General features: G+C 40.3%; 1 protein-coding gene across 3 annotated transcripts in view; it reads right to left on the bottom strand.

Annotated features, from left to right (window-relative positions):
* Window positions 1-7,203: 7,203 nt before the first annotated feature.
* LOC102293824 (anoctamin-4) overlaps window positions 7,204-15,073 on the bottom strand; it is a 72,444-nt gene continuing 64,574 nt past the window's right edge. For 2 of the 3 annotated variants that reach the window (XM_005942890.2, XM_042225670.1), the window contains exons 21-27: window positions 14,900-15,042; window positions 13,594-13,746; window positions 13,360-13,507; window positions 13,155-13,274; window positions 12,720-12,825; window positions 10,266-10,469; window positions 7,209-7,987 (exon numbers count right to left, since the gene is read on the bottom strand). In XM_005942890.2, the coding sequence (XP_005942952.1) occupies window positions 10,278-10,469; window positions 12,720-12,825; window positions 13,155-13,274; window positions 13,360-13,507; window positions 13,594-13,746; window positions 14,900-15,042 (862 nt within the window). In that variant the 3' untranslated portion in view covers window positions 7,209-7,987; window positions 10,266-10,277. Of the gene's footprint in view, window positions 7,988-10,265; window positions 10,470-12,719; window positions 12,826-13,154; window positions 13,275-13,359; window positions 13,508-13,593; window positions 13,747-14,899; window positions 15,043-15,073 lie in introns of all 3 variants that reach the window. The other variant, XM_005942889.3, reaches the window with a different exon arrangement.

Raw genomic sequence — 15,073 nt, 5'->3', positions numbered from 1 at the left:
TGCCTCCAAACACCTGGTTTAATCACAGACCTGTTCCTGATGTCCTGTTCAGTCCTCACTGGATCATTGTCTTGCATCAGTTAGTGCAGCCAGGCTCCAAGCCTTAAGTTAATGTTTCCACTTACCTGTGAAAGAGCTGTTTCCCTGTGCTCAGGTCTGCCTGGGGACGGGAGAGTGGTGAGCAGTCTTTGTTTGGATTTGAGAGAGTTTGGAAACTGTGGAGTGTCCTAGTGGAGTCTGGGACCATCACAACTGTTGTACTTTGACTAGGAGCCCTACCTGTGCCCAGATCTCGACATTTAGCAGGAAAATGATAATAAATATTTTTATATCAAGGCAATTATCATGGTCTCCATTGCAGACCTGCTTTCAGTCTCCCTTTCCTCCTCTTTTGATCTCCTTTTCTCTCTCCCATCAGTTTGCATCCCAGGCAGGTGCACCTGTTTACCATTCAGTGGTACCATTTCAGTCAGGCTTTCACCAGAACATTACTCATGCGTCGCTTTTGCTGTTTTCAGTTCTACTTTTTGATGGACTTGCCTGCTTGTCTCCACCTCCTCTTCCCATTAGCTGTGCCTGCTGGATGTTCTTACCTGACTCTGTCTCTCATGTGTTTTCTGGAAAAGAAACCCTGTCTGGAAATCTGGAGTGTAGGAGCTGACCCATTTTTAAGAAAGGAAGACAGAAAGCAAAGAAATAACAGGAAAGACTCTTCTAACAATCACAGACATGACTTACTGACCTGAGATTCTGCTTTTAGTGAACTCCTGGTATTGTGAAATAATCTACATTTTTTTCATTAAGCCTCTCAGTTGTGTCATGTGTTTGAGCTCTCTTACCTGTGACAATAGCTCTGCAGCTGTATTGTCATGTTTTAGATAATGATTGCTGCGTTCAGTGTTTTTTCCCTCTCAGTCACATATCTTCATTTTCAACAGAGTTATTGATTTTATTACTACAATGATGTTATTTAAAATATCATCATTGGAAAATAACTTATTTTCCATCCAGATAATTTTAACACCTGCTGAGTCACAAACAGCTTCTCACATCAGTGATGTGATCTTACACTATTTTTGAAAAGGGTAGTCCTGTTTTTCTCTTTCTTTCACATGGCAGTGAAAGAGTAAGAGCGCTTTAATGTGGAAAATGGGAAACTGCTTGCTCACCTGAAAATGATCCAGTGCTTGTTGAATTGTTTCTAACAGGCACATTGGTAAGGCCATTTCACATTTGTCCCATTCCTACAGTCATGTGAAAGTTTTCACAGCACTCTGTTGAGGCCGGGGAAGCTCATTCACTCAGTATCTTATAGAACCACCTTCAGCAGCAATAACTTGAGGAATGTCAGCACACTGTTCTTTATGACTTTCAGTTAATTAAGGGTATGTACAGTTTTGTCAAGATCTTGCTAAAGAATTTCAATCAGGTTTAAGGTCTGGACTTTGACTTTGATAGCAACGCCTTCATTCTTTTCTTTTTCTGCTCATTCTTTAGTGAATTTTCTGTTTTATTTGGGAATTTTGTCTGTTGCGTGAGCCAGTTTCAGCCAAACTTTAGCTGTCACACCAAACTTGCCTGACTCTTATGAACTCCCATCCTCCTCACTGCCCTCTTCGCTCTCTAATCATTAGTACACCTAAAGGGCCCTGGGCTAACCCCAGAGACAACAATCCAAAAAGCCAGGAAGCATTCAGCCGTCTCAGTCAGGCGAGAAAACAAGCTGAGAAAACAAAGGTGTCTTCAGTTTACATCAGCATTTCACATTTGTCAGTTTTGAACTACAGTCAATGTCAGTGGGCATGAACAGTTCATTTTTGATAGTTTTCATTTTTCAAGCGCTGCTATGTCTTTCCTGTAACGACCCACCTTTCAACTGATCGTGTTATATTAATTCCTTCACTGCTAACAATTTTTGTGAAGCCTTCAAAGCCTCTCTCCACCCATTTGAAGCCCTTTTGTGTAATATTTGACTCTGGCTTTAAGTTCGACGAGTAAATTGACTCAGTGGTTAAAAACTGTTTTTCTATTCAATTCAATTCAATTTTATTTATATAGCACCAAATCACAACAATAGTCACCTCAAAGTGCTTTATATTGTAAGGTAGACCCTACAATAATACATACAGAGAAAAACCCAACAATATGACCCCCTAATGAGCAAGCACTTTGGTGACAGTGGGAAGGAAAAACTCCCTTTTAACAGGAAGAAGCCTCCAGCAGAATCAGGCTCAGGGAGGGGCGGGGCCATCTGCTGCGACCGGTTGGGGTCAGAGAAGGAAGACATGATAAAAGACATGCTGTGGAAGAGAGACAGAGATTAATAACAGGTATGATTCAGTGCAGAGAGGTCTACCAACATATTTGAGTAAGAAAGGTGACTAAAGAATAAATACTCAATGCATCATCTCTACTTCATATCAAAAATTAAGCATTTTCTTTCTGTGAGAGATTGTGAAATTGTTATTCGTGCTCTAATGTCCTCCTGCTTGAGATACTGCACTTCACTTTACAATAGTCTCAGTCAGTCTTCTATTTCCTGTCTCCAGCTTGTCTGAAATGCTGCTGTTAGTTGAAACTGAAGTGACATTCACACTGATTTTGCACTGTTACCAGCATGGCCCAAACCAAAAGGAAGATGGTTGACTGAAATGCCTCGGACATGTGTCCGTGTTTTCAAAGAGAAATAAAAGCTCTACTTTCAGTGTTTTACTATGTAGTCAGTAGTAGACTCCAAGAATATGAGAAGGTGAGTTTGTGTGTGGAGGAGAAACAGCGTGAAGAATAGTAGATGGAGTAAAATAGAGATGGACATGTCAGCTGTGTCGCTGTGGCAACCACACCGCAAAGCAGCAGGAGTGAGGAGTGTTCAGTTACCTTTTCTTTTTTTTGGTTTCCTGGTATTTGCTGTGATGATCTGGGATGTCACTTCAGGGACTTGCTGTCTAAGGCTTGAGTGTGTGCAAACAGTCTGCCAGGCAGCTTCCAAGAGGTGCTCGTTAACTGTGTACAGAGTAAGCAGCTGGAGCCTTGACATTTAAAGAAGGCGGGTTTCTGGCACACGGCGAGATTTGTCTACATTATGAGGGGGAGAAAACATGTGCTGCCAGCCACCTGGCCTTCTGCTTAAGCCACTGATCGATGCAAATATTACACATGAGAAAGAATTTGTAAAGGAATCTGTACCTGAAGCCATGATGAAGCTGTGAGCTTTATTTTGTATGTGCATTTGATTTCATCCCGCAAGTTTCATAATAAGAAGAATAAGAAATATGTTATTTATCCCATATTTCAGAAATTATTTTGTAACAACAACAACAATTAGCTGTATAAATGAACTTTTCTAAAGTTTTATAAAAGATTTAAAAAATATTTATTATTAATAATACTAATGTATTACATATTTTATATAATACTTTCTCATTATTAATTAATTAATTAGGTGTTCTCGCCTGTAAATGGTGCACAGGGTGGTCAGGACGATCCATGAGGGATAACAGTTCAGGTACCTCTCTACCAAGAATCAAAAATATTGAATTTCAGTCTTTAGTCTTTAGTGTCACTACGTCCAATGCTGCTCCCCCTGGCAGACCACAGCAAAGCACACTTTACTCACAAGCACTACTGATAGAAAATCTCCATCACTGCAGACACTGAAGCATCTCAGTTTACTTAAGAAACAGAACCCAGACATGGACCGTGTAGACATCATCCTTTTCCTTCTGAAGTTGATTTCTTCCAGACCACTACACAAAATCCTCTACTAGTGCCCTGCACTCGTCCTCCTGTCCATCACTCAGTAATTCAACCAGGTGAACAGGAATGGAGTAAGCACAGTTCCCTCTACAACACATAGCCAGCCTGTCTGTCTGGTAGTCAATGATCCATGGGATGGTGGGCATGTTCCTTGACATTTCCTGTTGCTTCTCTCTCTCTCCGCAGCAGCAGCTGAATTGTATTAAATGCACTTAAGAAATCAAAGAAGGCCATCCTCAACGTGCAGCTGTTCCTTCGGGATCTCTGCAGATAATCAAATGTTTGCATCATATGTGATGTGAAGGCAACCGCCTGATACTTATGGTGTCAACTTTGGTACAAGATCCAGGCAAGATATTTTCCACCACACAGCAATGGCTTCATGCTGACTCGGGTTGTAAATGTGACGACTTAGGATCACAGACTCCTGGCTAGCTGCAGGTCCTCAGAACCTTGGGTGTGTGTGTATGTGTGTGTGTGTGTGTGTGAGAGAGAGAGAGAGAGAGAGAGAGAGAGAGAGAGAGAGAGAATTCATTTTGGGGGGGAAGAAGTCAAAATCGCTGAAGCAGTGAGGATATGTGGAGACCAGGGTGTGTAGTGGAGGAGGTAGCAGGGGGGCTGTGAACTAGATGTAGCAATGTTTCAGCAGGCTGCCCACCGGTTGTGGTTACACACCACAGTGCTTAAATGGAACAGGGAACTGACTAGCCATTATAACAAATGACTGTCTTTTCCTCTTCCTCTAAATTTGTATGTAAATCACTGTGCAAGTCCACCAAATTAGAGCCAGCAGTAAAATAAAATTATCCACAAAAGTTTAGGTGCTGATGCAGCTACTCACAGAAGCTGGCATGATGCCACAATAATGAATGCATTAATTTCAAAGTCTGGCTTTCCTAATTGTTGATTTACTTTAATGCTAGGGGGAATACAACTCCTAGCATTTAATGTCTGAAGTCAGCTCTCTGTGAGATGCTTAAAGAAAGTTTGCAATGTTCTGTATTTTTTTTTTTTTATCAGCCAAGCTACCTTGACTAATAATACAGCCCAGTGACTCTTGTTAAAGCAGCTATGAGGAGACTAAGACCTTCACGTTACCAACAATTAAATTCATCACACACAACAATCACAGTATTGACAAGCATTTATGTTTCTGTCTGCTTGCAAGTAAGTAGAATACTTTTTGGAGATGGGGTCCGGGAGCCACTGCCAGCCCCCTTCAAGGCCGTCGCCAATTCATGTTTAAGCCATTCACCTCTATCTACTAAAACGCTGTCAAACCTCAAATGAGGACGTGGGCCCAGTGAGTGAACTCTCCTTTTATCTTTGTTTTGGTCTCCTCCACTGCCTTTGCAGACAAAAATCTGGCTGTTTTGCCACAGAGACCTCCTCTCAGGCTAAAAAAAACCAGCAAAACAGCAGCATTCTGCATTTAAAAATGGCACTTAAATGAACAGGAGTGAATGGAACTTTAGGGTTTCAACCAACTTTCTGTGGTTTCACTAAACAATAAGCAGTACCTTTCATGTTAGACTTAGTCATTTGATCCATTTGAGATCCAGAGAATACAGAGCTTTATAACAACATAACCTGAAAACCACAGAGATTCTTTTAAATGTTGTCAGTGAGAGGAGAAAATGCTGAGGTTAGCTCTTTCTGCCCTGCGATTCATTCTAATTTCCACATATGCCTTGTTACTTTTTCACTGCATGCGTACCTTTCAACTATAGTGATTTCACAGAGTGCCGAACTGCCAAAATACAGGATATGAGGAAATGTCAGATGTTATCCTCTGACGGCCTTATGTAACTCCTGAGCGTGTGTCAGGGGTAATCCTCTTACAGGGGAGAAAAGTCCCCTTAATAGGAAACAAAACAGTTTGCCTCCTCTGTCCCCTGCTTTTAATAATCAAATTGCAGCTTGCGCAAAGGCCACCACACCAAAGTAATCCATGCTGGAGGACAATCCTCTGCTCTTTAATCTATGATTATTTGCATGTTCAAAATGACCAGATAGTGACAGACCATTGACAAACAGATGTGTTTGGGCTTAGGAAAACATCTTATTGATGATAGCAATGATTCCTTCATTTTTGTGTATGATCTACAAAAGAGTGCAAATCTAGAGGCTGTCGTGGAATTTGTAGGAATTCATTAATTTGCTTTGAGCTATGGCTCTGTCTTCATCGGGGTATTATTAATATTGCAAGAGGTTGGCCAGTTAACAAAATGTGAACTGCAAATTAAGGCTCTGACTCCCTCTGTTGGTGTGGGATGATAAATGCTGGCGTTACTCAGGATTAGAGTATTTCAAATGCACAACAATTCACACCTCTGAACTCAATACCTGGTGGTGTCACGAAAGATTTGAGCAGTGAAAGTGATGTTAAAAAACAGCAATACAACCCTACAAAACAGAGTCCATTACAGATAAAGTTTCTCTTCTTAATACAAGAAAACAATGAATAAAAAGGAAGACTCTGTGTTAAATTTACTTGGATCTGGCACCATTTTAACGATATCTGGTTGAGATGGCAGACTTTGGAAAAGTCAGTGACAGTTTTGTAAAGAGTAACCAATCAAAAACGTTACAGCCATTGGTTTCACTTTTAGCAAAACATGTTAGAATGATTATTTTCTTCGTTCCCTGGTTACCAAGACTCAGGAGAACAATTCAAATAAAACCAAAAATTACATTTTTTGATTGTGTACTGTTAGTAGAAAAGTACTGGTTTTACACTTGCCTGGAAAGTGAAATGTTACTTCATTTCTAGCCAGGGACAATAATCCCCTTTGGTGATGCATCAGGAAGTGTGAAACTGTCAAAACAAACATGTGGAGCTACCTGTGGTGGTGACCCCGTATGGCAGGGGAGCAGCCAGAAGTGGCTCTCAGTGATGACTTCGACCTCAGTTCGTTAATGTGACCCAGTGGTGAGTGCTTTTCCACATGGGAAGAGAGCCCTGGGTCAAAATCAGAGTTGTGAACCTCATGTTGTTTGTCTTGGCTCAGAGCACTCTCGAAAAGAGACTCTTAATTTCAAGAGTTCTACTTCCTGTTAAAATAAAAAAGTAACTTGAAGTCTGATATCTTCCTCTCAAATGCGGGGTAATAAAAGTAGCAGAAAATAGTTACTTTACCATGTTCACTTTTATTTTAACCTTTTCATTGGGAAATATATTTTAAGAAAATAATGAACCAATTGTAGAAGAAGTATGAGAGTAAATACTCATTAATAAAGTTATTATCCATTTGATTATTGCTGACTGTTTTTATCCCATTGGTTCGTATTGGTTTGCACCTCTAAAGAAAGTTGACATTTTTGCCTCTGTGATTTTACTGTGGAATTAATTAACTAGAAATATATATGAGTCTGTTTCCTTGAAGTAGGAACTCAATTAAATAAATACCCCTTTTTCACTCACCTGCTATGAAAAAAAAGTAAAAATACGTTAAAAAAAAAAAGCTGGATGCAGTGAAAGAATTTTCCATATTCAATTTTTACAGTTGTCTCCCTGTACTTTTAAACCATGCATTAAACTTACCAATGACGTTTTTTTTTCAGTGTTAATGACAATAATGTCTAAATAAAAAACATCTACTGACTCAAGATATAATCAAGAAAGGGAAAGTCAAATGTCTTTACAATAAATAATATTTATTACTGCAGTTATCAATCTAAATTCAAGTGGAAAGCATTTCCAATATAGGCAAACTGTGGACAGCGCCATAGTCTTGATAGAGTAGGTCTTTACATTACTTAATTTTTCTTGCACTACACTATAGCAGAGCATATAAGCCTGACATTCATTTAAATACATTTATTTACAGTAAAGCAAAATGTGAACTCCCTTAGCAAGAAGAAATGTAAACAGGGTTTGTTACCTAGTAAGCTCAGGAGAGTAGGTCCTCTCATCTAAAACAGAAAATGTGGAAAAGTTTCATCTTGCTTAAAATCTACATTCAGGATCTGAAGATGTACCCTGCTGAGAGTCCAAACTGGAGGGGAAAAAGTAGCAAATCCCACTGCCAAATGTTCCAGAGCACTTCTCTTAGTTTTGCAGACATGGGCTCCAAAGTCACTGTTACGGTGAGCTAGATGCAGTTCAGAAACTGTCCAACAGGAGGGGCTGGTCTGACATAGCAGGAGGAAGGGATGAGAGTCCAGTACATGCAGGAAACCCGGCACTCTCCCTCTGCTGTGCTGTGAAAACCAAAGACCTGCTGACTACCTGGAAATAAGAGACACTCGTGTAAAGCTTGCAAACACCGAGAAACATTTCAAACAAACAGCTTTATTTACATTTTTTTGGATCGCAGTTTGAATACACTTTGTACTGAATATACACGGCATTCATCCATGGCAGCAGAAAACTGCTTTTAATGTCATCTTTTGAGCAATAACTTGAACTGTAGCTTAGTAACTTTACTCTGTAATGAATTTAAATGTCTGGGTTTTAGTCCAGTAACAGAAAATGCCAACTAAAAGTGACTATAACACTTATTAAACACAAGAACTTTCATTTCCTGGTCATACAACTGTACATTTATTAAGTCGATATTAGATGGGCTTTTGAATTTCTGTGGATAGACTGGATATAGATAAAAAACATAAACCAGGCTTTCAATCAGTTCACATTTTCAGTCAGAACTAAACGTTAGCACAATTTGCTAGTTAGCTAGAGTAAATACAAGACTGCAACAGCTGTTCTGGTGGACTGAAATTTGTAGTCCCCATAAGAAGATGCTAGTTGTGAGTAAATGGCAACTACCAGAGCTGAAAACGGAAGCTAATGCATTAATGCCAAATACTGCATTTCCTCAAGACTGTCTCCAAAGACCCCCTTGGTAAAACATCATAGCGGAAACAGGGATGCTTACAGCCTTATACAAAAAAGGCTTTTGGTCTCTATAGCTGAGTCACACCGCTAAGTATTTAATAACTCGGACTTTTAACTTAGCGGTAAAAATCTTTAAAAGGTAGTAAAGCCAGAACATTCTCATTCCCAACGCGCAACATACTGACAATTTCTCACAGCCCGAGGAGTCTCATAGTGACGCGAGAGGTACCCTTCTGCGTCCTTATGAGATGCTCCAGATTCTCAATTGAACCCAACAGAATGCCGCTCGTGGTGGGAACACACGCTTCGAGCAGAGGCTCCAGCCCTCGCTTCCAGCCTGAACCAGAACCTTAACCATAAGCTTAAACCTATCACGTAGTGTTTTCCAGAGTGATTCATGATCAGAACATAAAACACATTTACATGTATAGATTCATTCCTTTCGGCTCTCATGCCTCAGAATGCGTAACATACCGACGATCTGTCACATGCGCCGGTATGTTATGCGTTGGGATGAGAACGTGGTGAGTAAAGCGATAAATGCCACTACAAATCAAACCTCTCTGTGTGACTTAGCAGACACTTATGTCTGCATATGTCGCCCATCCACTTTATGGTATTCTAATTTTAGGCACTGAATACCGGCTAAAAGAACAGCAGTGGTCAAATTAATAACTTTAAACCATCAACATGGGTCTTCACCAGTGTACTGGTGTAACGCATTACAAAGTAAACATTACACCAGTAACTAATACAACACATGCAAAGTAATATGATTCATCACATTACATGTGTCCATAATACTGTAATGTAATATGTTAATATGATACTAAATTCAGCAATTATATTGCAGTTACAATTATCTCTTTACGTCTGTTACAAAGGTTCTTCAGTTATCAGCAGCAGAAATGAAAAAAAACAGCCCACATCGAACACTTTTTTTGTCTTGTGTACTTGCACTACAATCAACTGAATTTGGGTGGAGTAAAATGGTGGAGCGGCATCAGCTTTGAGGAGTTATGTGCATCACTTTTATTTTAATTTTACAAAATTAACACAAGCCCACAAGCCACATTTTACTGATAAAGCAACTTTATTTTTTGCACATGTCTGCACAGACAGCATGCTAAGGCAAAGCTAGCCAAAAACCCAGAGTATATGCCGACCCCAACCCAGCAACCAAACGCTGATCTTTAATAGGCTTGATCTTCACTTAGTTAAATGATGAGTCATCAGACTTGAAGCCTCTGTTTCCACCTGTTCATGCCACTTAAGCAGAATCACTGCAGCAGCCCCTTTGAGGTTTCTTTGCTTTGTGTTCATATGCAACTACTAAAAGAAAGATTGTAGGCCTGTCCTCATTAGGATAGGGATTTGGGCTGATGTGTGGGACTGTAGCCTCAAGTTTGTTAAATAGTAATTACATGACACTGTGTTTCAGGTCATTTTACAGAGTAACTGGAAAGTAATGTAACGAGTAGTGTAAAAAAATTTTACTCTTTCTGGCGAGTAATTCAGTAACATACTTACATTTAATAAAAGTAATAAAGCAATACTTTTCCTAAATAACAACCCCAACGCTGGTCTTCACAAACAAATAAATGACATCATGGTAGCCATTTTTGATATACAGCCTTAATAGAGCTGAAGAAAATCTCTCTACATGTACCTGTTGGTGTGTTCAGGGCCATTCCTTATGGTGGACCCTGTCTTTCTTCTTCTTCTCGTTTTTTTCCTTTTGCAGTCTCTCCAACTCAGCCTCATACATCATCTCCTGGATCAGGTATTTCTCCCTGCGCATTCTGTCTCGCAGGTCCTTGGGAAGGTCGGGGATCAGGTATGCGATCAGAGTCTTGATGGCAAAGACCATATGCTACAAAAACACAGAACTTTATCAGAAATCCCAGAGCTATACCTCCACTATGCTAAGAACTTTGAAGTGATAAGATGCAGTAATGCTTTTCTTCTTTGATTGTTATGTCCTAATAGGAACGACTGGCTCTTTATCCGTTAAATGCTTCACAAACCAAAGCATAACAAATGATTTGAAAGATGGTAAAAATTTCCGAGTGACACATTTATTTGAGCCTCTTCTCTGATAAATACACTGTACCCGAGCAGCTCTAATCTGGATTTATAAAATGCTTTTTTTACACCTCCTAAATCTGGATTAGTTGCAATGTTACTTAGAGCGTGTGAGCTAAAATAGAAGAGTGCACTCCTCCAGCCGCTGAAAGCTGGAACAGGTCGCTCAGAATGCCAAACACAGGAAGCAGAACGTGTTTTTTTTAAATTGCATGACTCTATTTTGGTCACAGCAACGTTAGAACATGACTGGGCTTCTGAGGCTGCACTTTTCTGCAATTCATCAAATCTTTAGTCTCTAAATGATTTGAGTTGATGGGTCATGGTTAAAAATATTCACTAGAGCCATGTCTCTATTAGGCTTTTTTAGATTTGAGAAAAATATTGAGAAAAATACAGTTCTATGAAAATGTATTTAACCCCTTCATGATTTCTTACTTTTTCGCATATTTGTAACACTTGCATGTTTCAGATCATTGAACACTTTTATTATTATTCAAAAGTAACCCCAGTAAATGCAAAATGCAATTTTAAATTATTTTTAAGGGGAAAACAATCCATCTAAACATAACTGGTTGTGCCGCCCAAGAACTGCAATCAAGTGTGCCAACTGGCAATGAGTCTTTCACTTCATTGTGGAGAAATTGAGGCATTCTCTTTGCAAAACTGTTTTAATTTAGCAACACTGGAGGGTTTTCAGACATGAACGGCCTTTTAAGGTCAAAGATTTAAGTTCAGACTTTGACTAGTCACTCCAAAACCTGAAGTTTCGTTATTTTTAGCCATTCAGCGGTGGACTCTCTGGTGTATTTGGGATCATCGTCCTGCTGCAGAAGTGAGCTTGTGCTTCAGGGCATGAACTGATGACCTGACATTCTCCTTCAGGATTTTCTGGTAGAGAGCATAATTCATGGCTCCACCAATTACAGCAAGTTGTCCAAGTCCTGAAGCAGCAAGGTAGGCCCAGATCACCACACTGTTACAACCATGTCTGCCTGCTTGTATGATGTTGTGTTAGTTTTATGGCAGATGTTTTTCTTCTCTCGCCCCAACCGGTTGCAGCAGATGGCCCCTCCCCTCCCTGAGCCTGGTTCTGCTGGAGGTTTCTTCCTGTTAAAAGGGAGTTTTTCCTTCCCACTGTCGCCAAAGTGCTTGCTGTTGGGTTTTTCTCTGTATCTATGAAGCGCCTTGAGGCGACTTTTGTTGTGATTTGGCGCTATATAAATAAAATTGAATTGAATTGAATTGAATAGAATAGATGTAAGATAGTTTCTTGCAATTGTGAAACAAGCCTTTATGTTCTTTTTGGTCAGCTGTGGCTGTCTCCACCAAGTCTCCCCTGGTGCCGTTGTTGCCCAGTGTCTTTCTTATTTTTGAGCCATGACCTTTGACCTTTAGGGACAATTTACGTCTGCAGTTCTCTTGTAACCTCCTTGATAAGTTGCTGATGCACTCATAGAGAAATTTTGGAAGGGTGGACTTTCCTGTGAATGGTCCAAGTTTTCTCCATTTGTGACTAACGACCTCCCTCAGCCTTAGAAATGCCTTTGTAACCCTTCCACCCCGGTGTCGATGACTTTGTCTCTCGTCTGTTCTCTCAGATCTTCTTGAGTTTCTTTAGATCGTGTCATCTCTTAGACCTCTTCAGCTTCTCAGACAGGTTCTATTTAAGTGAATTCTTGATTCAACAGTTCTTCCTGGGTATGGCTCGTAATCTAAAACAAATTTTTCTAAAAAAAAAAATGGTTCACAACAACTAATTCACCTAGACTAAGGTCGAGGTAAGATTGCTTTTTTGATCAATGAAATCATAATTTAAAAACTGAAATTTGCATTTACTCTTTTTATCTTTCTATAAAATTTGAATTAGTTTGAAGGGGGAAAGAAGGGATTCAAGTACTTTTTCACAGCACTGCTGGTTGGTCCTGATAAATAAGAGAGAAAGGTGAAAACCTGTTGACAAAATAATAAGAAGGAATCCAATTCCAAAGGCAGCCTGCAGCCTGCTGTCATTTGTCAGTGACTACAAAAGACTGACCTCAAAAACAATGATGAAGGCCAGCCGGGCTGCCAGGACGTGCCAGAACTGCAGAGTGTAAGAGTAAGGCTCTGCAGAATCTGGAGGCTCCCTGTAGTCACGATACCTAAAAGGGGAGGGGAAAAAGGAGAAAGGTCAAAGTTCATCCTACAGAAACACTGATGACTCATTTACTCATATTAGTGAGCAGGAAAATTGGGATACTGGCAGAAACTGGGGCGTTTCCAAAATGATGTTCTGTAACTTCAGTTCAATGTGGATCTCAGTAAGATCACTCAGTTACCAGAATTGTGAATAAAATAGTGGATTATCTTATAGTTGACCCTGTGCTTTTAGCTGAAGCCTTTTTAAAATAAACAAACTTCTCTTCCCACAGTGTTTCTGTTTTCTACATACAGCTTCCTCAAAATAACAGCTTTTCACTTCTCACACCACCTGCAGTACTTCACGGCTTCTCCAAACAGCTCCGAGCCATTCGTCCTGGGGTGCGACCTCCTCTCAAAATCTGACACCCGGAAAACTGAGAGACTGGCGTTGACATAACCCATCATGCACCTGCGGCACATACGGGAAATGATTTTACCAACTGCAGCATGCAGCAACACAGAATTAAAGCAAAAACTGTAAAATCATCCCTCACCCCTCCCCTGCTCGGCCCTGACCAGCGCAGGGTCCGTACTTGTAGGCGTAAACAAGGCGGGGGATGAAGTCCGAGGTAACGGCGATCACAAAGGCGTTGGTGATGACGGACAAGATGCCGATGCCCTCCAAAATGCCATACCAGATCCCTGCCAATAAAGAATGATTTCAAAGACACCCCACAAACAGGAAAGTGTTTGTGTAATAAAGGAACGTACTGCATTTAACTCTTTACCTATGTCTTTGGCTTGTGATGGCAGAGGGCGTCGCCACTGTGTGACAAACTTGTAAGCGTCTAAACGGATCTCGATGATGTTGTTGATCAGCGCCAAGAGAGGGGCCAGAGGGAAAGCTGCCACGAAGATGGTGGTAAAGCCAAACTGTAAAACTGAAACAAACAGTGCAAGACTTCAGAGGCCTGCACTACAGCCGGCCACGGCAGATGCCTGGTTCTGTTTGAGGTTTCTTCCTGTTAAAGGGGAGGTTTTCCTTCCCACTGTCGCCAAGTGCTTGCTCATAGAGGGCTGTCTGATTGACGGGGTTTTGCCTGCATTAATGTTGGGTCTTTACCTAACAATAAGAAGCACCTTGAGGCGACCGCTGTTGTGATTTCTACTCAATTTAATTACAAGCAGGATTTGTGGTTGCCATGGTAAATCCAGACATTTATGCTGCACAGTAGCCTGCTACCCTGAGCAAGCTACATTTATAAAATCTCTGTCTATTGACCACTCAAAGCTCGAGCAGACCTCAGTGCACAGATATTAAAAAAGGCTCTGTTTGTTTACTACTGGCTGTAAGTTTTTGGCTGTTTGACATCACCATGGCTGGATCATAAAGAATAGGGATACATTTAAGGGATTTACAATCATATCTACTCATGCACAAATATGAAGGAATGATACTGTTGACCCTAACCTTTATTTATCGAGTTGAAAACCAGTGTTGTGAGAAGGTTTCGCCTGATTGTGGTTATTAGGTTTAATGAAGCCAGCCTGTATAAAGGTAAACTAGCTACCTTGGACATCAGGCATGTAACAAAAACATGCCTGATGTCCAACATCTCCTTTAGATGTTCATCATGCTTTCAAACTGTTTTTTTTTTTATAGACTGGAATGCAAGAATTTGGAGTCATGTTGTTGGCTGCTGCATGAATGTAAGGCAGTAGTTTCTGTCCTGTTCAGCTCTTTATGACTTGAAGAAAGCGTATAGTGGATTGATTTGAGTGATTTCAAATCTGGGAATGGGTGAACTTAAAAACTGTAGGATGAAAATCCAAAACAATGATCAAAAACATCAAATGCACCGTAAAGCTCCTTAAAGCACGTGGAAAAGCTTCTAGCTCTAATTCAATATAGTGCAGTGTCAGAATTACATAACATGGATTGAAGCTGCTGGGACCAAGATAAAAAAATTGTTTAGATAAATTCTGAAGATTAAACTGTAGAGTGCATTTTAGGATAGCCTTAAAATACAGAACTGATATCAAAGGTTACCAGCAAAGCGTATTTCATTCATATTGTGCTTGCATCCAACATACTCATCTCCAGGTATTCATCAAACAGTCCATAGGCATTCATTGGCTGCAGGTTAAAATCCCTCTCCCACTGTGGAAAGCCAGCCTTTGCATTTTGGCCGTGTTCTCTCCTCAGCCTCCGCCGCGTCCACCAGTTCTGCATCAGTCTGAGTAAAAAAAAAAAAAAAAAAAAAAAAA

This window comes from Haplochromis burtoni, unplaced genomic scaffold, assembly GCF_018398535.1.
Source record: "Haplochromis burtoni strain Fernald_Lab_line unplaced genomic scaffold, NCSU_Asbu1 Contig_178, whole genome shotgun sequence".
In the NCBI taxonomy this organism is placed as follows: Eukaryota; Metazoa; Chordata; class Actinopteri; order Cichliformes; family Cichlidae; genus Haplochromis; species Haplochromis burtoni.
Note: the sequence above shows the minus strand (reverse complement) of the source record. Positions and strands in the feature narration are given on the sequence as shown.